Raw genomic sequence first — 24250 nt, 5'->3', positions numbered from 1 at the left:
AATCGGAATACATTTGTAGGAATCTGGAATGTTTTTTTTTTTTTCAAATCTCTAAGTCTAGAATTGCATTTAATGCGAATCACCCTGTTAATTTTGTTGCATAGCTTAACCTACATATAAACATATTGCATGTAAAACTCTCATGAAGCCTTAAACAGAATCAAGCATCGTTTCAAAAACAGATGATTCTCTTGTTTTTGCTTGTTTTTACATCTTATGATTTAAGATCTAAGCTAAGGTATACCTTAAGACGCATGTCTTATCGTTTGTAAAATATTCTGGTTAGCTCTCAAATTCCCCAACTCCATAGGATATAGGCTCATTTAAGTATGACCGCCAAGCCAAGTTCTCTATATTGGCACGCGTAAATTGTAAAGCGTTTTTTTGTTTTTATTTTCTGTCTCAATTTTGTATGCCAACAAACATAATTGGATCGCCGCCGCCCGCCACTACCATCGAGCTTGACGTCAAGCTCTAATGTCTCACGCTCGCACACGCTATGTTATGTTGTCAATACCTACATTGTAGAGCATTTTGTGTGCATTTATAATGTGGAGGCTATAGGCTAAGGCACAAGTTGCTGAAAGAAAAAACAACAACAACAAAAAATATGCTAATCCTCATGTTATGGTACATTGTGGGGATAAACATAGCTTCATAGCGCAGCAGCAGGTTAATTAACAATTATCGCAGATTGGGGCACGTTTGAGCAATTACGAATTAACAACACCGCGTTGCTGCCGCACAGCCACAATATACATAATATAGACGCGATGTTGTTGCGGCTGCTGCTTCAAGTCTCAAGCACCCATAGCCACATCAGAATTTGAACATAAGTGCGCTATAAAAGTTGCAAGGGTCTATTTAAAATTTAAATTGCAATCAGTGCAACACATAAATACAAATTAACAAAATTGGTTAAAACATCGGAATTTGGTATCTTCCGCATGCTCCAAACTCCATAAGAGGCTCCAAGTGACTCTGATTCCGACTCTGATATCTGACTCTCGGGACTGATGTCCATCGTCTTCTTCTTTATTTTTTTGTCGCCGCAACGGTGCAGTGCGTCGTTTTTAGGCTGTTGTCATTGCCGCTGGAGCTGGTGCCGCATCGTGTCGTGTTGCCAAATGTTTTCTTGTGCGAAACCGTTAAAATGTCAATCCATTAGCGGCTTACCTTTTACATGAATCAAAGGAATTTTGTCGTGTGTTTCTTTTTACCTTTTTTGAATATTCTTATAGGGTGTTTTTTTTTTCTGAGAAACGATTCTTAAGTGTGGCAGATTGGCTGCGTTCAATTTGATGTTGGATAGGCTTTCGTGGATAGGCGAATTCTTAGATATATTATTGAACGAGTTGGGTAGCTAAATGGATATAGCTGTCAAAAAATTAAAAAAGGCTGAGACGCTACCCACACTGGTAACGTCCATTTTAAAAATGATCAATAATATTTAGCATAAAATAAAATAGTTTGATTTCGAAATCTATTTTAAGTGCGTTTTGTTTTGGTATTCCATACATAGTACAGTGCGAAATGCTAGTTTTGTGAAAATCAAATGTTAAAATTAACTTAGCAAAAAAACTAACTAAAACTAATAAAATAGACAATTTTCAAGAAGAAATTGTAAGGAAACATCTGGAAATTGAGATTCTTTAAAAATAGTTCATTTAACAATTGCAGCTTTGACATAAAATACAGACTTCAAGAAGGGGGTTTGTTCGTAGACTACTACATTAACATGTGGCATTCAAACGATCTTGAAGCTCTCGGTCAGGGATCGAAATCAATTCAAAATATGCTGATCACATTGACATAATCGGAAGAACTCAGCGTGATGTCAATGGAGCTTTTGTGAGTATTGGGCAGAGGCGGCAAAAATGGGTTTAGCGGTTAATGAAGGTAAAACAAAGTACATGCTGTCGTCAAGAAAGGACATACAACACCGACGTCTTGGTCAAAACGTCACCATCGACAGACGTAACTTTGGAGTAGTCAAGGACTTCGTCTATCTATAGGCTCCACGATCAAACGCAGAATAACTCTTGCTAACCGCTGTTTCTTTGGACTAAGAAAGCAATTAAGAGGTAAAGTCCGCTCTCGAGGGACCAAAGTGTTGCTATATAAGACCCTATTATCCCCGTCCTGCTATACGGTGCAAAAGCATGGACTATAACAAAAGCGGATGAAAGCACTTTGGGTTCACACAGGACTGTAGCGCCACCTTATGTAATTAAGTAAGATTCTACGTTAACTTTTATCGGTAGTATTCGTACTGCGGATATTGGTTTTGTTAATGCGTTTAAAATGCTACTATACTATTGATGGACTTCTCAACTAAACATGGGTTGGGTAGTGTAGCAAAGTTTTAAATTATTTTAGGAATTTACTGACTTAAAAAAATTGGTGTTGCTTTATTTTAAACGATTTTCTCATTTTACCGTTTCTTAAGATTTTACTCAATCTGGTATAGTAAAGGGATTTTCAATTGGCGCGTGTAAATGTTGACTCTCGTGGCGGCCATTTTGTTTTGGTGGCATTTGTCAGATCTTTTGTTTATTATTTAGTTGTTTATGCCAAATCATCATGGCAAGATGCACGATTGAGCAGCTCGTTCAAATGATAAAACTTTAAAATTAATTAAAATGAGTTGTTGTCAACGCAAACGTGGGACGCATTGCTCAAATTTTACGGCAGACGTATTGGCCTTTCACAGTCGACTCTTCATCGTTTGGTGTCCAGATTTGTGACGACCGGCTTAGTAAGTAATCAGTTAACAACTGTACGTTCAAGAAACGCAAGATTGGCCGAGAACATCGCTACCGTCCGTGAAAGTTTACAGCAGAACCCGAGGTAGTCCATTCGTCGCCGTGCACAAAAAGTCTTTCTTTTGAATACTTCAACTCAAAGTTCATGACCATAAACAACGCCTTTTTTTCGCTTATTGGGCTCGAATCGTTTAAAAGGGCACTTAAATTTTGGCCAATAAATCATCTTTAGTGACGTGGTGTATTTTTGGATGAATGGCTGTGTTAACAAGCAAAATTGAGGTATATTGGACCACACCAGGTAATAATGCATGCTCAAAAAATTTACGTTTGGAGTGGGTTTTGGGCCGTCGGAGTAATTAGTCCGTACTTTTTTGAAAACGACGTTAGTCAACCATATGAACCTAGACGACATGTGATTTCAGGAGAACGGCGCTACTTGCCATACAACAAACGCCACCACATCTACCCGCCTTTATTGAACAACCCTATAACAGATACTCTATCTATCATGGAGAAAACTATAAAGCTTTGAAAATAATAAATTTAAGCAAATAAATCGTACGAAGATTATAATTAAAAAAGCATTTCAAAATTTCGGTAGCGCTCTTGAGATGACGTTTCATTTTCTAAAGGTTTACGGACGGACTAACAGCAACTGTAATTTTTAAATCAGAATGCCGAAATTAAATTTTGCTTATTATATTTAACCAATAGGAAGTTGTTGTAATTTGTCCGATTTTTCAAACTGAAAATGGTGAAATTTCTCGACGTTTCAAGGTCCCTAGAGTTGAAATAAACAATTTTTAGAAAGATATCTGTGCCTGCGTGTGTACGTACGTTCGTGCATCCATACGTTCGCTACTTTTTTTGTCGTCCAAGCTCAAGAATCAGAAGAGATATCGACTTCAAATAAATGTTCTTATACAGATAATAATGCAGAAAGGGCTCTGAAAAAAATTGAGTTGGTGGTTTTTTCACCATAGCAGTTTAAAAACAAGGTGAACATTTTGGTTAACTTTAAATATCTCATGAACCAAAAACTCTAGAGGGTTGAATTAAATTGTATGTAATATATTGTTACGTGATATCAAACAAGTATATTTTTTGAAGAAAAAAAACAATTGACTGTGTTTTTATAAATCGAAAACACTGAAACAAAATTTGTCACCTCGAAAATTTATGAATAAAAAATGGGGTCTACCACGATATCTAGAAATTAATTATCTAGAAAGTAAAAATCTCGAATACGAAAATCTCGAAAACAAAAATCTAGAATAGAAAAAATCTCGAAAACAAAAATCTAGAAAATAAAATCTCGAAATGTCAAAATCTAGAAAAATAAAATCTCGAATGCAAAAATCCAGAATGTGTGTTTGAATTTTTGAGGCAATGTTCAAAATTCGCGCGAATTTTAAACATTGCCTCAAAAATTTAAACACGCATTCTGAATAACTTACTTCTCCTTAACAAACTTAAAGTTGACAAATAAAGTTATCAATCATACAATTACACATTGCTATGCATGCACCTTTCTTATTGTTTGCAAACTATTTTTCTTGCTCAGAAAATAAAATATTGGGTAAACCCTTGGTGGGTAGTACCCGTGTCATGATGGTTAGTGCGTTGGCTGTCATGCAAGGGGTCTGGGGTTCAATCCCTTCCTGTGCCATCTTAATTTAAAAAATTAATTTTCGCAGGTACTGCCTCTTGCGAGGAATTGGCAAATTCTTCCAGAGTAATTCTTGTCATGAAAAAGAGCTTTCTCAAACTAGCCGTTCGTATTCGGCCTTAAATTGTAGGTTCCTTTCATTCCTGACAACAGTACTCGCACACAGGAATGGTTGAGAGTTGTAAGTCACTAGGCCCTGGTTCACAACGGACTGTTGCGCCACCCCATTTGATTTTTGAAACTGATGTATTTGTTTTTTATTGAGTTTTAACTGTAACAAAAAAAATTTGGAATTTTTATTTTTTTTCGAGAATTTTTTTCTATCTCCAATTTTTATTTTTTTTTCTAGATTTTTTTCTAGATAGAGTCGATTTTTGTTAATTCTGGATTTTTACGGATTCGGGATTTTTGCGTTCTAGATAATTTTTTTTTATTTTCTAGATTTTCGGCATTCGAGATTTTTGGCATTCTAGATTTCGTCATGATCCCTAAAAAATGATTTCATCATCAAACCTATTTTGTTCAGCGAAAAAAACGTTTTCAACATCTTATAAAATTTTGAGAAAAATTGAATTGACATATTTTTTTGGAAAAAATAAAAGCCTAAGAAAAACATTACTCAAAGTTGGTAAAAATTGATTTTCGACTCAAATATGCTTTTAAAACTTTCAGATATTTGCTTTAAACTACTTTTATCGTTTAGAAAATATTGCTGTCAACATTCGGTAAAATTTTGAAAAAAAAAATCGAATTGACAGTTTTCTTACAAAAAATAAAAACCTAAAATAATTGGGAAAAATTTATTTTTGACTCAAATATCTTTTCCAAATTTGAGATTATGGCTTCCAACTAATTTTCATTTATAGTAAATATTATTTTCATCATTCAGTAAAATTTTGAGAAATATCGAATCGACAATTTTCTTAGAAAAAATAAGAAACCTAATACTAAAACTTGCTAAAAACTGATTTTTCGACTCAAATAGCTTTCCATAAATATAAAATATTTTCTTCAAACTTTTTTTATATCACAGAAAATATTGCTTTCGATATTCAGTTGTAGTTTTTTTTTAAATCCAAATCAAAAGAGAATAATTTTTCAAAATGTCTGAGCTATGAGCCTGGCCAACCAAAAATATACAGTATTGAGATAAAGATAAAAACTCAAGTTTATCCAACTCAAATATGAATGTTGGTTCAACCTTATTCCACGTCTACTACAATTATTTTTATATCAATAATTTTTAAAGTTTAAAAAAAGAAAAAAAAAAACAAATGAAAATTGTTAACACCCTGTGAATGAATTGTTTTTAGCATATTACTCAAAATGATTGTTTTTGACAGAAATGTCATTTTTTGACAATTACAATAAAAAGCTATTATGTTTAATTAAAAATGTGCAAATGATTCAAGTTATTTTACGTATTAACTTGAAATGTTTTTAGATGTTTAATTTTATGTGAAATTTTTTTGAAATAATCAAACCCGTATGATTTAAAATTTAAGGTGATGAGTGAGTGTGATGCAATTGAGTTCGTTAAGATGATAAATAATGATAAAAAGAAGTCACAGACCTTATTAAAAAAACGTGTCAATCAATGGTCACATGAAATGAAAAAAGTAAGTAATAGAATCATCTAAGATTTTAACTCAGGTTTAGAAACAAATCTAAAAATATATATTTTTACTTAAAATCTGCCAAAAGTCATAGGGTTTTTATTTTTTAAGCCATCTTTACTTAATGTAGTAATTACCTGAGATTACTTTTGTTTTACTCGCATACATCCATTATTTAATATAAAACATGAGAGTTTAGGGTTGTGCCATTTTTTGGAATTTCCAAGGGCATTACGAGTAAAATTAAATACGCAATTGCCACAGAGAAATCCCAAGTCAGCGCAAACGATGAATTCAAGTTTTACATTTACATTTTATTTGTTTAAAATAATAATTAATAATTACTATTTTAGTTTATGATGAAATTAAGTCGGTTATGCAGCCGTTATGTTGGGACTTAGTAGGCCAGTAGATATATAAAAATATCGAAAGATAATATAATAATTGTTTCTCGAACTGCTGGTCCAAAAAATCCCAACCATAACGTCAACAAAATCTGCTTCAATACAAAAATATTTATCACTTTGTTACTTTTAAATTATGTGTTTCAAAGATGGCCTTAGAATAAAATCAAAATTAAAAATAGAAAAATCATGCATTTATTTAAGCCATTTATAAACAAAAATCTGTAAAATCTTTTTTTGGGAGAATCAAAATACACATTTTCAAAATTCCATCAACACACGTACAAATTCTTCTTTTAAAGATTTGAATTTTCTCACTTTTGGTTTAAACAAGGTACATTATTTTTTAAAAGAAAACTGAAATAATTATGTCAACAGGACAATTTGTTTCCCGAATTATTAAATTTTCGCATATATTTTATTTCTTGAACTTACATCTTACTGGTAAACAAGTTAAAAGATTCTAAGAAGTGGTTCAAAATTGTCCATTACCATCGCTCATTTTCAAAAACAAAATAGAGGCTGGGATGCGACCCACACTTATAACTTCAAATCTGTCGATTTGTCTTGCTTCAAATTTTGTAGGTTTTCGTGTTGGGTTGTCAGTTTAGTTATTCTTAAAAATTTTAAAATTACCAACAATATTTTTTTATATAAAGAAACTGTTTAGTTTGAAAATATAGTTTTGTGAAATAGATTTTTAGTGGAAAACGAATTTTGACCAATTTTAGTAGTATTTCTTAAATTTTTACAAATTGGATGATTGAAATTAATTTAAGAGATATCAAGAAAATTTTTAAAAAATTTGCGTACTATTTTTTGTAGATTTAATTTTTTTTATGAAAAAACGGACTGTTGGATTTTTATAAAAATATTTACTGAATATCAAAACTAATATTTTCTATGATATAAAATATGTTTGAAGTCAATATTTTAAATTTTTAAAAAGCTATTTGAGTCGAAAGTAAATTTTTACCAAGTTTAAGTATTATTTTAAGGTTTTAATTTTTGTAAAAAAACTGCCTATTATATTTTTCTCAAAATTTTACTGAATGTTGAAAACAATATTTTTTAAAAGATAAAAGTAGTTTAAAGCCAATATCTCAAAGTTTTGAAAATATATTTTAGTAGAAAATTAATGTTTACCTACTTTTATTAATTTTTTTGTTTAGGTTTTTATTTTTTGGAAGAAAACCGTGAATTCGATTTTTCCAAAACTTTAAACTTTAAGAACAATATATCTCATAAGATAAAATAAGGTTGAATCCTTAATCTGAAATTTTTGAAAGATATCTATGTCGAAAATCAATTTTTAGCAACTTTGAGTAATGTTGTTTTTAGGTTTTTATTTTTCATAAAAAAACACTGTCAATTCGATGTTTCCCAATATTTTACCTGATATTAAAAACTTTATTTTTTTTGTACTAAATTTTTTTTTGGAGATAAATCCATTTTATATTCATAAAATTTTCGAGGTGAACAATTTTTTTTATTTTTTTTAGATGTATGTCAATTATATATATCAATTTTTCCAAAAAATATATTTATTTGGTATCATGTTACAATTTTATTCAAGTCTCTGTTGTTTTTGGTTCCTGAGTTATTTAGGGTTATCCAAAATTTTCACCTTTTTTTTTAACTGTTATGGTAATAAAACACAAACACAATTTTCTTGAGAGCCCTTTCTGCACTATTATCTGTATAAAAATTTTTTTGAAGTCTCTTCTGGTTCTTGAGCTATGGACGACAAAAAACGTTGCAAACATACGTTTCACACGCACGCACAAATATCGTTCCAAAAATCTTTTATTTCGACTTTAGCGATCTTGAAATTTCGAGAAATGTCAAAATTTTCAATTCGAAAATCGAACCCAATACAATAACTTTCTATGGAAACTTAAAAACTTCGGTGTACGTGTTATTCCAAAATATTTTCTGTTTCAATGCACAAAAATGGTGTTTTAAAAACTTATTGTACAAAAATTGCTCTAAAGAGTGGCATATTTATAAAGTTTTTTAACGTCGACTTCGTTCAACAATGTTACTTTTTCATTCAGAAATCCCGTATCAAGAACATTTTTTCTGATGTCTTTAAGAATTTCACATTATTCCATGAAGTGAAATACATCTTCTCTATGTGGAATGAAGTTAAAAGGTACGAGTTCACCACGTAGCTTTACAATCACCGAAATCTCCTCAACGCTGTATTCATTCCGAAAATAGTTCTTCTCCTCCAAATTGTGATTGAGTTGACTGTAAATTGCTCTGTGTCATTAAGGCATTTTTTCCATAACATATCATCCACTCCTTCCAGTAGTTAAAATTAAAGGTATCTATGTTAAGCTCCATGTCACACCCCCTAGCAAGTGTCATCCAATCTGCATACCGTCCTGACCACTCTCGAATAGCTTAAAGCGCCACTATCTTCGGTAACCGGTAATTATCCATATTCATGATTTTGAGCACATAATCAATCTGTATTCGCAGTCCCGTTTCCAACATAACTTTATAGTTCAGCTTATTTGATGGCGGTCGGAAGACTCTTTTAACGTAGAAGCGTAACAATTTTTCTACATTTTCATATTACTTCGCTCCCCATTGAGCTGCATAGAACAAGATTGATTTTGCTACTGCCTTAAAAACAGTGTACTTACTGCTGCGTGTGATACTTTTGTTTAAGAAACACCAACTCGAAGATGGGCTAATGGCGGCTTTTGGGCTGGTAAGCTTTTCCCTCAGATGCATTTCCACATTTGAATTTTGTGTCAAGTTCACTCCAAGGTATTTTAACTCTTTGACATTCTCTATATTTTCACCATTGTAGTTCCATTTTTCACTAAGGCAGTTTCTACCTCCTCCATATTCTATAATTTAGAGTATTCAGAAATTCAGTTTATCATCAGTTGTAGTGATTCTGGAGATGACGCGTGAAACAAAATATCATCTGCGAACAACAGTGCTTTAATTAATTCTTCAACGTGTTCGATACCAGTAGGTAAGAAATCGACTAAGTTTTCGATAATGAGAGCAAATAGGCTTGGGCTTATCCTACAAACTTGTCTAACGCCCGATTCCGTTCTGAACCATTCCGACCATTACAAACTGCTGGATTAGTATCCATATATATGCTTTGCATGACTCTTCCACACTTTAACGACATTCCCATACCAAAGAGTTTATAGAAAAGAGCTTGCCTATTCACCGTGTCAAATGCAGACTTGAAATCTATGAAAAACGCGTATTACTTCTTCCTTCTTCTTATAAATTAATATAAAAATATGATCGATTGTTAAGTAATCGGATCTAAAGCCTGCCTGAAATTCTTTCAACAGCTTGTTTCCATCAATTCATTTATTAAACCGTGTTTGCTGTAAATATTGTACAGCATCCCTTTGGAGCCTACCGCTTTTCCATCCCTCATTTTTTTCATTGCTGTATGGACTTCTTCGTTGGTTATATCTGTGTCGAAAACTTCATTATAAATACCCGTATGTGCAAAATGAATGTTGTTTCCTTCATGAATTGGTTTTAGCAAATTTTTTAAATGGTCTGGCAAAAGCATGAGGCTCAATTTGGGATGAATTTTAAAAGTTTAACCATTCAAATTTTTCACCAAATTTCAAAAGTCCTTCGAGTTCATAAAATTAGATAGCCGCTAAGCTTCTGTTTCAAAGTATTTTGATTTTTTTTTGCAATACAAGGTCTGATAATAAGTGCTTGTTTAAAGGTACTGTCTTTTGTGTGTTCATATAGCTTGAACGACGTTTTCTGGCCTTTTTACAATCTAGATCAAACCAAGGCGCTATAAAGCTATCTTATGTTTTCCTAATGCTGCCCAAAGTTCTCGGGAAGATGCTTTCATGATCTCTTCTAACTGACTCAGCTTATATTGCTGATAACTTTGAATGGAAGCGTTAAGATTTATTTGGTATTGAACTATATTTTTTTTGCTAGACCTAAGTTTTAGTAGGAGTCTCATAGGGTTTGATTCATCAGTTGCCCGTACATTTTCAACTTTGAACTCAATTATTTGGTAGTTTCAATTAACACTACTAAGGCCGTTATCAATTATCGAACTACAAAAGTTACATTTATTTAAGATGCATTTACATTAAAATTTAAACAGTCTTCAAAGAAATTCCTATACTAAATTAATATGCTTATTAAATTTTTAAACAGGAAAAACTTGTAAACCTTTGTGTTTTTTGCTTAAATTAAATTTCAATTCCAATAATTAAACTCATAAGTTAAAGCTCATTAACACCAGGTGTGCTATGTACCTACTTGAAGACTTTTTCCACAATTTTCTTCTTTTTTTTGTAAAGAAAAAAAAAATAAAACCAACAACTAACCAGAAGCGTTAAAGAGTTAAAAATTTTTCCGCATGCATCTGAATCTGATCACGATTTGGTGCTAATTGTGATACAGTGGAGCACCCGCCAATACATCGTCTTGTTCGGTCGTCGTCGGTCGCTTCACCAGCCTTAGCGCCAACTGCCACAAGGTATGTATAGACAAAACTAAAAGATACAACTGTGGCGCTCCGCATGTGCTCATTTCAAAGGATGCATCGTATTCACGAGAATTTATGTAAACATGAGCTATGAATTTAAACGTTTGTTGGTTAGATACTATGTCGTTGGTTAGGTTAAGTTAGTTGGTGGAGTGCGTGACCAAGTTTCTGTGTCATTAAAACATTGTGCGGTTTAAATGACCTGCATTAACATTATTTGGTGATATTCTTGAAAGTCCTTATCTCCTAAGGTATACATTTATACTCGATTTAATTACAGTTGTTTGTCTATGACTTCTACAAGTTGACTATACATACATATATTAAATATGCAGCAACATCCGCAACAAGGTTTTCAAGTAGCCTTTGAATTTTTTGAGGGCTTTTAATAGCATATTCACCACCATGGATGCTTCTTGTGGAAATGATTTACTTGCGGAATAGCGAAGAAGAGTGAAACTCATGGTTTATAATGGGATAGGAAAGAAAAAGGATTTAAGTTCCAAATAATTAATTTATAAAATCTTGTGATTGAAATCGACGCAGTGATGAACCGTGAGTGACGTGTCTAAAGTTTAAAGGAGTGAAAAGCTGTTTTTTAGAGCGGTTTTAAAAGCGGGAGAAGTTTCAGTAACCATCTTTAAAATATGCGTTTGTAATTGAAAATTGTTTAAAAATTTTATTATTTTTTCGAAAATGAAGAACAAAGAGTATTAATTTTGATATTGAAGGTAAAAAGGTTTAGTTTGGAAAATGTGTATGCTATTCCTAAAAAGACACAAACTTTTCTAAGGGTACAGCTGTTTAACCGTTTTCCCTTTCATCTTCAATGTATACTAATTTTTGGTCCTTAGTTATGAATAATAAAACTTTTTAACCAATTTTGAACAACGTACCATTTTTGGGAGGGGTTTTCTTAAAGAAGTTTTACAGATCAGCCAGCTAGAAAAACAACCTTTCATTCGAGATATTTTTATAGACTCCTTCGATTCTTTTCTTTTTTGAAGGGTTTTGGTGCCCCGTAGCGGCCATTTTGTTTTGGTGACTTCTGTCAAATCTTTTGTTTATTATTCAGTTGTTTATACCAAATCATCATGGAAAGTTACACTATTGAACAGCGCTTTCAAATGATAAAACTTTACTATCATAATTAGTATTCTTTAACGCAAACGCTTTGCGTATTGCTGGGTGTGGTGGCTTTCACTGACTCAGTAAACAATCAGCCAACATACGTACGTTAAATTAACCCAAGATCTGCCGAAAACATCGCGGTCCGTGAAAGTGTACACAAGAACCCAACGCAGTCTATTCCTCGCAGTGCATAAGAACTCCTTTCGCCTTTTTTTTCTCAAAGCCCAGGTGTCTAGCTGGAGATTGGGTTCCAACTCCAGTGGAAAGTAATGTTCCATTAAGGTTGAACTACTTAGTAGAGTCCAGACCTATAAAGAGCGGTCCTTATAGTAAAAAATACCTTAGTTGCAAAGCACAACAAGCGTCGAATACGGACGGATTTACTGTTGACAACCCAAGCAAACGAAATAAGGAAAACGAACTTCGGATCTGTACGAGGAATGTTAGGTCCCTTAACAGACCAAGTGCAGCCAAGCAATTAGACCCGAACATCTGCTGCAAGGCAGATATTACCGCCATCCGAGATGTGCGATGGGATGGACCGGACAGACGCAAACTAAAAGACTGCGATGTATACTACGGCGACTACTACCGAGAGCAAATAGGCTCAGGCTCAGGAATTAGCGAGCGCATCACGGCAATACGCATGAAGGCTTAATTCGTCAGCATAACCCTAATATGCGCGCATGCCCCAACAGAGGAGAAAGATGAAGTCACCAAAGACATATTCTTCTAGCTCTTGGACAAGACTTATGAGCAGTGCCCTGGCTATGACATTTAAATTATCTTAGGAGATTTTAAAGCCAAGCTAGGAAGAGTAGACATCTTTGGTGGCACAATCGGGAGAGCCTGCAGGACACCACCTCCGACAACGGATTCAGGCTGATGGATTTCGCTGCGGTCGAGACGTTCTGGTAGCTAGTACGCAGTTTATACATCTTAATATCCGCAAGGGGACATGGAAATCTCCTGAACAATCAACTGTCAACCAGATTGACCTCATTGCGATCAACGCATTACAGTATACAAGATGTCCGAATTTTCCAAGGGGCCAACTGTGAGAAGTTTCGACGTTAGACGCGAAATCCTTGGTTTGACGACGAATGCCGGCAAGCGCACGCAGCGAAACAAGAGGCATACAGAACAGCGCTGCACAGAAGGACCAGAGCTACTCGCGAGCTCTACGAGCAGAAGAGGGGAGAGGAACCCCGGCCTCTAACCCGCCACGAACCGAAGCCTGTAAGGATCAGGGGAATATCGTAGTTAAACAGCAGTCTATGTTAAGAATATGGAAAGACCACTTCTCCAAATTATATAACGGCGATGACGAACCGAATTCCGCTGTATGGGAGATAGAACCACTCAACTTAGGTGACTATTCAAAGCAGCAGACGATGACTTAGTAGAGAGTATGCACTTATCATCTGCAAAATATGGTCGGAAAAAAGCATGCCCGATCGCTGCAAAGTTTGCAAGATACATAAAAATGGAGACATTCTAAATTGCTCCAACTACAAAAGGCATCAGTTTCCTTAACATTGCATATACATAAGATCCTATCTGCCGTATTATGTGAACGTCTGAAGCCATTCGTCAACAACCAAATGTATCCATCTGTACAGAATCAAGGTCGGAAAAGATCTCACCGATGCATTTGATGTCAAAAAAGGTTTAGACAAGGCGATGCACTATCACCTTCGGAGTAATCTTAGAACTTACCAGCATTTTTGGAAATGTATCATTCCATAAGAATTAGTCTGCGGAAAACATACCAAGCACAGGGTTTTTGATTCCTCATTTTAAAATGCTGCCGAGATCGGAATTTAATGATTTTATCATACGCTGACGTTAAAGTTCCACATTTGAAGGACAAGGATGTGAATCTAGAAACAAATATGAAAAGCTGAGGGTACCGTCTTCAAAACGAAACAGTTCAACGGATTAGAAGTGGCAGACAAGAGAACGTTAGTGAATATCATTAAGAGAGTCTAAGACGAATAGGAACCCTGGGAGTCACCAGCATTTTTTTTAATGAATTTCAGACTTAAGTTTTTTTTTAATCCACCGAAGAAGAGATTTATCAACACCAAAAGCACGCATTTGTGCAAACTCTATCGAATTCTTTTGAAATAAAAATAAAAAGAATTACTATTGGAGGATTTGTCAATTCTTCGCAAGAGTCAGTATCCGTGAAAAAAAATTGAACCCAAGACCTCTGGCATGATAGTTCAACGCACTTCCAATCGCCACACCACGGGTTCTACTATTGAAATATCAAGTGCAATAACCTAACTTTTTTAAAAACAATGTATTTGTTTCACTGTTCGTTGAGATAAACCATGAGACCAGTGGACCTTTTGTTACGAAAGCCATAAGAACTTACGTTTTTCAAAATATTTCTTAACCTCGTAATCAATCAGCGTTGCCTGACCTCGAAAGGAAGGGACGTGAGTGCAATTGGATGATTGTTGAAGGGGGAGAAGAATTCACCTTTTTTAGGGACAGGCTTGGCAAATGCTATTTTTTATCCGCTCGGAAAGTGAGAAAGATGGAATAAGTTACGCAATAGTTTTACCAACCTTAAAGAACACATCGTCAGTAATAATAGCGGAATACTATCCGGGCCAGCGGATTTGTCTATATCAAATCCATTCTAATCAATTTATTTCATGAATTAATTATTTGGGCTTGGAAGTTGTTAATTACTGTAATTACTGTACTGTTTGTAAAAATTAGGAGCTAACCACATTTTCAAGATGTTAAACCGTAATTAAAAAAAATGTAAAGACACCAACATTTATAGTTGTTTGATAACTTAACCAGTTTAGTTTTAGCAACGACACAAAGAAGCTTCAAAAATTGTTATTAAGTCAAAAGCCTGCAACTTTGTGCGACCAATACGTTTACTTTATTCAAATTGTTTAACTTTGAAAATTGAAATCAAATTTTATTATTAATAAGTTTTTGTTTTTTTTTTCCTTTTTCATTCTCTGACTTTTAATAACCGTGAGATTACAGATACTCGCATAAGATATCAGTGTGGCGTTTTTCTATTTTAATTGCTTCTTCTCACCTCGTTATTCCAATGGCAGTTCTGGCCATAAGAGCACCTTGCGTCCTTCCCAAGCACGCAGTTTATTTGCAAAATAATTGCAGATATAAACTTCGTGGCGAACAAATTGCTGCAACGAACGGCTACGACAACGGCGACAACGACGACCACGACGACTACGACGAAGGCTTCTACTTCGATAATGACGATTTAATCCAAATGAAATTGTCAAGTCCAAGCCGAATGTCTATGATACGTTTAGACCAAGTACGCACACTGCAAGGTGCATTTTACACTGCAAACTCCATCACATAATTATTTAGCCGCAGCTATCTGCAAAAATAAAAAAATAAAATGAGTTAAGAAAGAAACAGGTATTATGATGGTGGTTAATTAATTTGATGAGTTATGTGCTTAAATATGTTAAATCTCATCAATATACTAAATACCCGCTCGATGCTTCTACCACTTGCTGGTTGATGATACTCTGAACTTGTGAGAAATTATGTGAGTTTAAAAATTAATCATGGGAAAATACCTGAGCGGGACAAAATTAATTTTCCAGCTTATAAATGGGTTTGTAATTTATTTGACATTGTGTTAAGTTTGCCGAAATTTTCTTAAAGTACTAAAGAAAAACAAAAACAAAATTATTAAATAAAACTTGTTTCAGCGAAGATAAGCTTAAATTATGACGATCAAATAATATAATTGGACCAGTTTTTCAAGAGCTTGACAGTCTTAGCCCACAACGCACTTCCTTCGTCTGTTATTTGTGCGCATATTAAATTTCTTTATGGAAATTCAACTTCGAGTAGAAAAGTAGAACATAAATACGAGAGTAATAAAATATTGAAAAATATGTCCACATATGTATAAGTGCACGCATTCCGTTTTGGAAGATCCGGTGAGCATGGAGTTATAGACGTATGGAGAAGTTGCGTGGATAATGAGCTTAATGATAATTTATTTGAAAATTAATGACAATAACTTTAAGTTGTATTGACAAGAAATATCATTTTTGTATAAATATTTTATGCGTTTTAGTCTTAGAAGCTTACAAAGTTGCAGGCGAAATTTGTTCGGTTTAAAAGAAATTGGTGAGATGATCGGAAGAGGAAATTTTAAGTTAAATAGAACATCACTTAAAATGTAGACAGAGATTTTTAACGTTAAAAGGGTTTGGAAATTTCAGTTTCCATATTTTCTGGACAGTTAAATGAAACCATATATATGAAACACAGCACAATGGTACCCATAATTAGGGACTTTTTAAGCGTAGAGGGTTCACTTGGGGATTTCATTAATTTAATGCTGGCTATAGCAGAATAATAAACTCAAAACTGGACAACTCTTCTGCTAGAAGATTCGTTAGTAGAGAGATACCGCTCGGTGGTGTTCTATCCCCTCTCTTCTTGAATCTGGTGGTAAATGAAATCATAACTGGTTTGGATGCAGAGGGTTTCAGAGTGATAACATATGCGGATGATATTGCTAAAGAGGTCTCAGGAAGGCATCTTAACATCTTAAAGGAACTCTTACAAAACACCTTAGCAAACACTTCGAACTGATTGTTGTGAACTGGGTGTTAACCCACACAAAACCGATTCAGTCCTGTTTTATTATTTATTAAAGGTATTCACCTAAGATCAACACGTGTCAGGTCACGAAAAACATCTAGTCTACAATAGATTTAAAGCGCTCAAGGTACTTGCTTTCTGTGAGCAGATAGCGTATAAGCTCGATAATCAGTTAAAATCAGGAACTTTCTGATAGGAAAGAAAACTAGTGGCTAGGCGTACTCTCAAATGACTTTTGGAGAAGCTTTATGGATGAGGAAAGGGAAGAAACAGTTCTTCACATGCTCTGTACATGCCATATTCATTCTCAAAAACGCAAGAATTACCTAGGAGAATTCTTCTATAACTATTTAAACGACCTCAATTATATTTTAAAAATCAGTCTTTCACGTTTCGTAAGGGACTGCTTTCATTGAGCTTAGAAGAAAGCCTCCACATTCATGGTCTTCCATCGCGGACAACCACCTTAATATATTGGATTTTGAACTTAGGTTGTGCGATTTTGGAGAAATTGAATTTTTCGTACATTCATAGTCGCCTAAATCTTAACATGGAAATGAGTAAGAGAGCACGATTTTTCAATTGATCATTCCTGAAGCTACATGTAATGTTTTTCCTGCTTAAAATATTTAAAAACATTAAATAATTAGGAAGATTTTTGTTAAATATTTTATAAAACAAAATACATTAAGAGCTCGTAGCTGGTGTCTGTTAAAGTATACCTTTAAATAATTTAAGCCTGACATTAAATTAATTTATTGTTCTAATTGAAGTTCAGGATTCAGTGGCTCTTGCAATGCTTCTGACGGCTCTACACTCCAAGTATGGCATTTTTGCTTGTTATAGTATCTATTTAACCAGAAATGAGCTTCGTCGCTTAACACAATTTTTCAATAAAAAAGTGAATCTCTTTAAGAAGCCGTTCACCAAAAATTTGGAGTGGGGTCGAAACTGTTGAGAGTTCGAAACTTTTATGAGCTTAAAATCGCTCATATATCTCTGTAACGTAAACAACCTAATACGTCCTAATAAGTGTGGTTTTAGACCAGGAAAGTTCACAGCCGATCAAATCTTCACATACCGGCAAATCCAAGAAAATCTCAAGAACATCAAATTAACACCCACAATCTTTTCATCGATTTTAAGACTGTATGTGTAACAGAATTTATAGGGACAAACTGTATAGAACCATGTCTAATTTTATCATCTCTGTCAAACTTGTCCGGTTAGAATGAACATAGATAAGACGTGCAGCTCCTTAACGGATTGCCAAAAAAGGCTTTAAGCAAGGTAATTTTGACTGTCATGCGATTTTTTTAACAGCGTACTTGAAAGAATAGTACAGACCTCTCACGTCAGCACTAGAGGCAGAATCTTTCAAAAGTCTGTTCAATTACTGGAACATGCTGATGAAGAACTCAGTGTGATGTCTTTTGTGAGTACTGGGCACAGGCGGCAAAAATGAGCTTAGTATTTAATGAGGCAAAAGTATATAAGTTACTATAAAAGAACCAAATACACCGAAGTCTCATTCAAAACGTCAAAACGTTACCATCGACAGGCTTTACTTAGAGGTAGTTTAGTGCTTTGTCTACCCTTTTCTACAAAACCAGCGCTGAGATCGAACGAAGAGTTACTCTTCTTTTTTTGGCTAAGAAAGCAATTGAATAGTTATGCCCTCGCTCAATCAACCAAAGTGTCACTGTATAAGAGCCTTACCATCCACGTCCTCCTTTGAGGGGCGGAATCATGGACTATGAAAAAAGCGGATAAAATTTCATAGAATAGAAGAGAAGGTGAGTGAAGGAGAATATATAACGACGAGTTGTACGGGCTGCACAGCGACAGTGATAGCTGGGTCACGTAGAGCGCATCGAAACCAATACACTGGCCCAAAAAAAGTATGTTATTAATTTTTAACATAATTCAAATCCTTTTCCATTTATTTTGTACTTGATAATTATTAATTTAAGCACAAAATTAGTTTAAAACGGCCAAGTTCTCTCGGAGATCGAAAGCTTGTTAATGACCTTCAATACGGCTTTCGTAGCAATAGGTCCACTGGTGATCTCATGGTTCATCTCTCCGAACAGTGAAGCAAATCTTAACATAATTTTGAAGAAAGTAAGATTATTACGCTTGATATTTTAAAAGCATTTGATAGCGTTTGGCATCAGGCTCTCTTATCGAAAATGCGTGCTATCGGTTTTCATCAATCCCTCCTTCATTGGATAAGTAATAACCTTGGGAATCGTTCAATACAAGTAGTATTGGATGGATTTAAGTCTGAAAACCATAAAATAAAAGCTGTTGTGCCCCAGGGATCTGTTCTATCTCCAACACTCTTACTCATTTTTGTTAACGATCTCATGTCTGCAAATTCTAATCCAATACATTGTTTCGCTGACGATAGTACTCTAAGCTTTTCATAATCGTTTTCAATTTCACATCCCTCTTCTTGGGATGTGGAACTGCTACGACAAAATATGATAAGCTCATTAAATTCCGACACTATTCTTTAATAGGGAATAAAAAAACACATGGAATTTAATGCTATGCTGTCTTGTATCGTTGAAGCAAGATATTGCCCTACTTGCTATTATCTATAGATGGAACCTGCATCGAGAAGACTGAACATCTCGATATTCTCGGTAAGTGTATCACCAATCTCTTTTTGTGGAACGATCATATATGCGATGTCGCCAAAAATGCCACAAGATGTTTGAGTTTTCTAAGACGATGCAAGAAGTTTTTCTCCCCCTCTGATCTGGCTGTTATCTACAGGACTTTTATACGTCCAAGACTTGAGAATAACTGCCATATGTGGGCTGGTGCTAATGCAACTTATTTGAAGCCTCTTGGACAGTATTGAACGTAGAGAATTTAAATTGATAGGTGATAATATCATCATAAGATCATTTACGTCGCTTGAACATCGTCGAAATGTTTCTTATCTCACCCTTTTTTACCAGTATTTTAACGGTTTATGCTCTAAAGAAATAGCAAGGTGCATTCCTCCCCTTAAACAGTTCAACCTTAAAACTCGCGCTTTTGGGAATGCTTATCGGAATACACTCGAGTCCAACTTCGGTCGTACTGTCAAGTACAGAGATTCGTTCTTTAGCCGTACTACGCGAATATGGAATGCCCTGCTATACTGTCTTTCCCAGCTATTGCAATATTCAGGGATTCAAATCCAATGTATACCGACACCTCCTTTCAATCCCTGTCTCCTCTTCCTAGTGCTCACACTGCATGAAAGGGTAGTAATATCCCCTTGAGTGTGTGCTTATTTTACAAAAAAATGTTTCAAGTTCAGAAATGGTACAATACAATCCATTCTACCACGTTTAGCTAATGCTGGCAAACCAATCGTTACATGTAAACTATTCTTATGCAAGGTGCTAAGAAGAAGGGAAAAATCAGGTGGAATAACATCACCACGTGTCAGGTCACAAATTCCAAATGGCCTACACTAGATGTAAAGCGCTCACAGGGTTTGCTATTTCTAAGCAGATCGCTTATAAATTCGATAATCGGTATCATTACCGGGCACTGGCTAGTAGGACAGAATGCCACATCATTTGGCGTATTCCCAAATGACTTTTGAAGAAGCAGTATGTATGGGGAAGAGGAGGAACATGTTCCTTACCTCCTTTGTACATGTCATGCTCTAGCTCATAAGCGCAAGACTTTCCGAGAAGAATCTTCCATAACGATATAAACAATCTCAATCATAGTAACATAATCAGTCTTTCACGTTTCATAAGGGACTCCAACTGGTTTCAATGATCTTAGAAGAAAGTCTCAATTTTATATGGCTCACAATGGGCCATTAAACTGCCTAAGTATGTCCTACCTCATTACAGACAGCAACTTTAGCCTAACCTTACCTACCTCTTTAGTCATGCCAGGTTGAAATTCATTTCAAAAATTACCTTAAACTCGGCAACGTTTTAAAGCTTGTGGGAAAAAGGTCAAGAACTATTGGAGGATTGTTTGTACTCATACTATACGACGAAGGCAATATGTCAAAAAATCGTCTTAAGACAAAAATTTCATTATAAAAAAACAAATAGCAATCAAAATACGAAAACATTTTTCTATATCATAAATATTTCACGAATGCGCCAAACTTGTAACACCCATAGCTTGAAATAATTGTCTTAAAGAACTTAATAGCACTTTTACAATTGCTACCGAAACTATCATTCTTACTCAATTCAAGACATTGACATAAAACACCACAATAGGTGACAGGTTACAAAAATATTAAGCCTTTCGGCGGCAGGTTCGCGAACTACATACAATGTCCTGGTTATCCAAAGTCCAATAGTTGTAATTCCTTCACTGCAAAGTGATTGTAGCTATAAATTTAAGCAAATGGCAATTAGTGGCTTGTGCAACACGCCCGATTTACACCCCAATCAAATGCATTAGCGTACTTTTGAGCAGCTTCTTGTATATATATGTAGATATACAGGATACTCTGTGGAATGGAATACACTTACGCCATCATCAAATTAAAAATCTAATTCCATAAAATAAGACAAACCCTGAATTAATTGCTGCTGCGCCTGATGCTGCTATTTGCCGCTGCTTGCTGCTGGAATTCAGCCTGCTGGTTGTTGGCAAAGTAGATTTTATTGTAAAACGTCAATTTTTCGGTTGGAAGAATCTTAAGAGTTAAATTACCACTTACACTTAACACAACGCATGAAGCTACCATCACATCGCACCGCACTATCATCACATCACTGATGGTGGTGTTCTTCGGTCGTCCGTCGTCGTCACACCATTTAAGCTCTGATTTCCGCAAAAGAAATGGAAAACTAAAAAACAATCAAAGAGGGCATCACCAACAACGGACCGACCGACATCAAGAAGTGCCCCTTGGAAAAGTGTTTATGCTATCAGATGTAATCCATCGTGATCTCTTTAGCTACTGGCTGCTGTCATGACCGTCTATCACGGTAACTCAACTGGTTAGTAATTAACATAAATCATATTATATGAAACCCACTACTTGGGGTACCGCCTCCCACTTACATGCGCGGCCCGGAGGCATATTACCGTCTTCGTGATTCGCTTCGGGTCCAATCAAAACCGTTCTGCACTTGTGCAAAAGTGTAATGGAGGAGTAGCATTGTAATTATGTTCCTTCGCAGTTTATAGATGATGTGCTCTGCATTCAGTGGCTTTAAGCCTCCTTCTGAACTTATGTATAGAGCTAACTGGGTTGATCTCCGACTCTGAATCTGAATCTGACTTTGACTGCGGCAACATCATCGCGTCGTCTTGTCGACGACGACGTGCAGCAATGCAACAAGTGAAAACAAGAGTTTATTATAATTTAAATCGCGTGCCTTGTCGTCGTGTCGTCGTTTTCGGTTGATGGTTGTCGGTCTTTCAGGAAGCTAACAAAGTGAAGTTGCACGCGCACCGGCCGGCCGCACCGCTTAGACAGTAAAATGCGCACAAAACTATTCAAAATTCAACTTCATTCGTTTCAATTATGCATTGGTTTGTTTTGTTGTTGCTGTTGTTGTTGTAACAGTTTTATTTTCTAAGCAGTCATGCGTCAAGAATACGTCTTAAAGATGGCTGTCGGGAGATGATTTGCCTAGCTCAGTAGCTATAATCCTATATCCACACTTTAAAGACGGTTTGCTTACACCAGTTTCTGTATGATCAAGTTTATGTGTTTTTTAAATAAAATGTCTTCAGGGAATTTATTTAATAGAAGGTTTATTTACATTTAACGGAAATAACAAATTTTTGTTAGAAAAACGCATTAAATTCCGTAATTATCGTGCAATAATAAATTGAAGAGCCTCATAAACCTAGTAATACCATAAAGCCATAAAAGTCAACATTTTATGACTATTCATATTAGCCGTAGAGGTTATGAGTTTATGAACATTCTTAAGCATTAATAGTTTGTTTTCGAAAAATTGTAATAGCTTGATGAAAAATACACAAAAAAAACTCTAAAAAAACAAAAATGAACGAATATGTTCCAGTTACTTTTAAAACATATAAATATTCTTGCCTTAAGGCAAATTTGGTTTCAAAAAATGTCTCCGTCGTATAACATTCGTGATTCATGATCTTATTGGTTAAAAATTTCGGCTTACTTTTGAAGTAATCACTCTTTTAATTGACAGCTGTCAAACTTTTATTAATTTTCTTGCAACAGTGCCCTTAAGGCCTTAAAAATGGTTTCAAAAAATGTGTCCTTCTTATAACATTTAATAATATCTTAAAAGTCTTCGTGATTCGTGCTCTTATTTGTTATTTTTTTTTATTACTTTTCAAGTAATCACCCATTTAATTGACAGCTGTCAAACTTTTATTTTTAAATCTAGCAACATTTGACTACATTAAATTATGCTAAGTCCAAATGGGACGTTTATTTCACCGAAAACTTTTAGCAAAATGACAAGTGAAAAAAGCAATGTTATAGAACCCTTAATTGTATGAACTGTCAGATTCAGCCTTTATCTGTTAGATGTCAAATTGAATTTTTTTGTATTGAATTTGAGAAATACCATGCGTCAAAAATGCAAATTTAAATTCCTGGTAAGTTTGGGAGTACCTTTTTTAATCCTCATAATAATGCCATGACATCGGAAGCAACTTTATTTATTTACATATAAGATGGCCCAGTTCGTATTCCACACAAATCACGCATAGCAGCAACAGCAGCTGTCAAATTGTCAAGCCAACAATTCACCTTTGATACTCTTATGTGACAGTTGTTGCAGCAGCGAGTATTATATTTATAGCCTAAGCTCTTGCTCTTTCTCTCTCTTTCTAGAGTGACAGAATAAATAACTTAGGTAATATAATGCTTAAAGTGTATGATGTGACCTTAAGTCGCTTGGTCTTGCTGTGTGGGCAACAAAACACCGGTAGAGCTAAATTTATTGAATCCTACATGAATTCTGAATCCTTTTTTTTGTTTCGTACAAAGACCTGACGTTGAAAATTGTACATAAAATGTGTAGCTCTGTGGTCAAAAATTATTGAATTTGCTGAACATTAATTTCGTTTACCCCCAGCCCAAGGCGTATACTACATGAGTCCAGATTATATTCTACAATACAAGTTTTTGCAATGTCCAAATGAAAACATGGTTTGCTTGGTTTTGCTTCTAGGTTAGGTTTGTCTTGTCCATATTATGTATGACTGTGACTTGAGAGTTGAACATCAGAGAGTGTTCGCAAAAATTCAGGAAACTAGGAGTAGTTTAGTTTGTTTTGTTTGTTGGCTTTTACAACCTAGGTTGATTCGTGTGACGTGTGACTACTAACCGTTTAAAGTGGAAGTCAACAAGAATATAGTTTTCTATAGAAGTGTTGTTTGATTCAGTTTTCCGAGAAAGAAGTTGTAAGGCATTTTAGATGAAAAATTACTTGAACAATATCATATGAATTTTTTGTATTGAGCAGTTCCACATCCAAAGAAGAGGGATGTGAGTCTGAAAACGAATCTGAAAAGATTACTATCGTCAG

At 34.8% G+C, this 24250-nt stretch overlaps 1 protein-coding gene across 2 annotated transcripts in view; it reads left to right on the top strand.

Annotated features, from left to right (window-relative positions):
- Window positions 1-5827: 5827 nt before the first annotated feature.
- LOC129938682 (protein cortex) overlaps window positions 5828-24250 on the top strand; it is a 141259-nt gene continuing 122836 nt past the window's right edge. For both annotated transcript variants that reach the window (XM_056046368.1, XM_056046367.1), the window contains exon 1: window positions 5828-6056. In XM_056046368.1, the coding sequence (XP_055902343.1) occupies window positions 5946-6056 (111 nt within the window). In that variant the 5' untranslated portion in view covers window positions 5828-5945. The remainder of the gene's footprint in view (window positions 6057-24250) is intronic.

This window comes from Eupeodes corollae, chromosome 1 (genome assembly GCF_945859685.1).
Source record: "Eupeodes corollae chromosome 1, idEupCoro1.1, whole genome shotgun sequence".
In the NCBI taxonomy this organism is placed as follows: Eukaryota; Metazoa; Arthropoda; class Insecta; order Diptera; family Syrphidae; genus Eupeodes; species Eupeodes corollae.
This window is presented reverse-complemented; position numbering and strand designations above follow the sequence as displayed.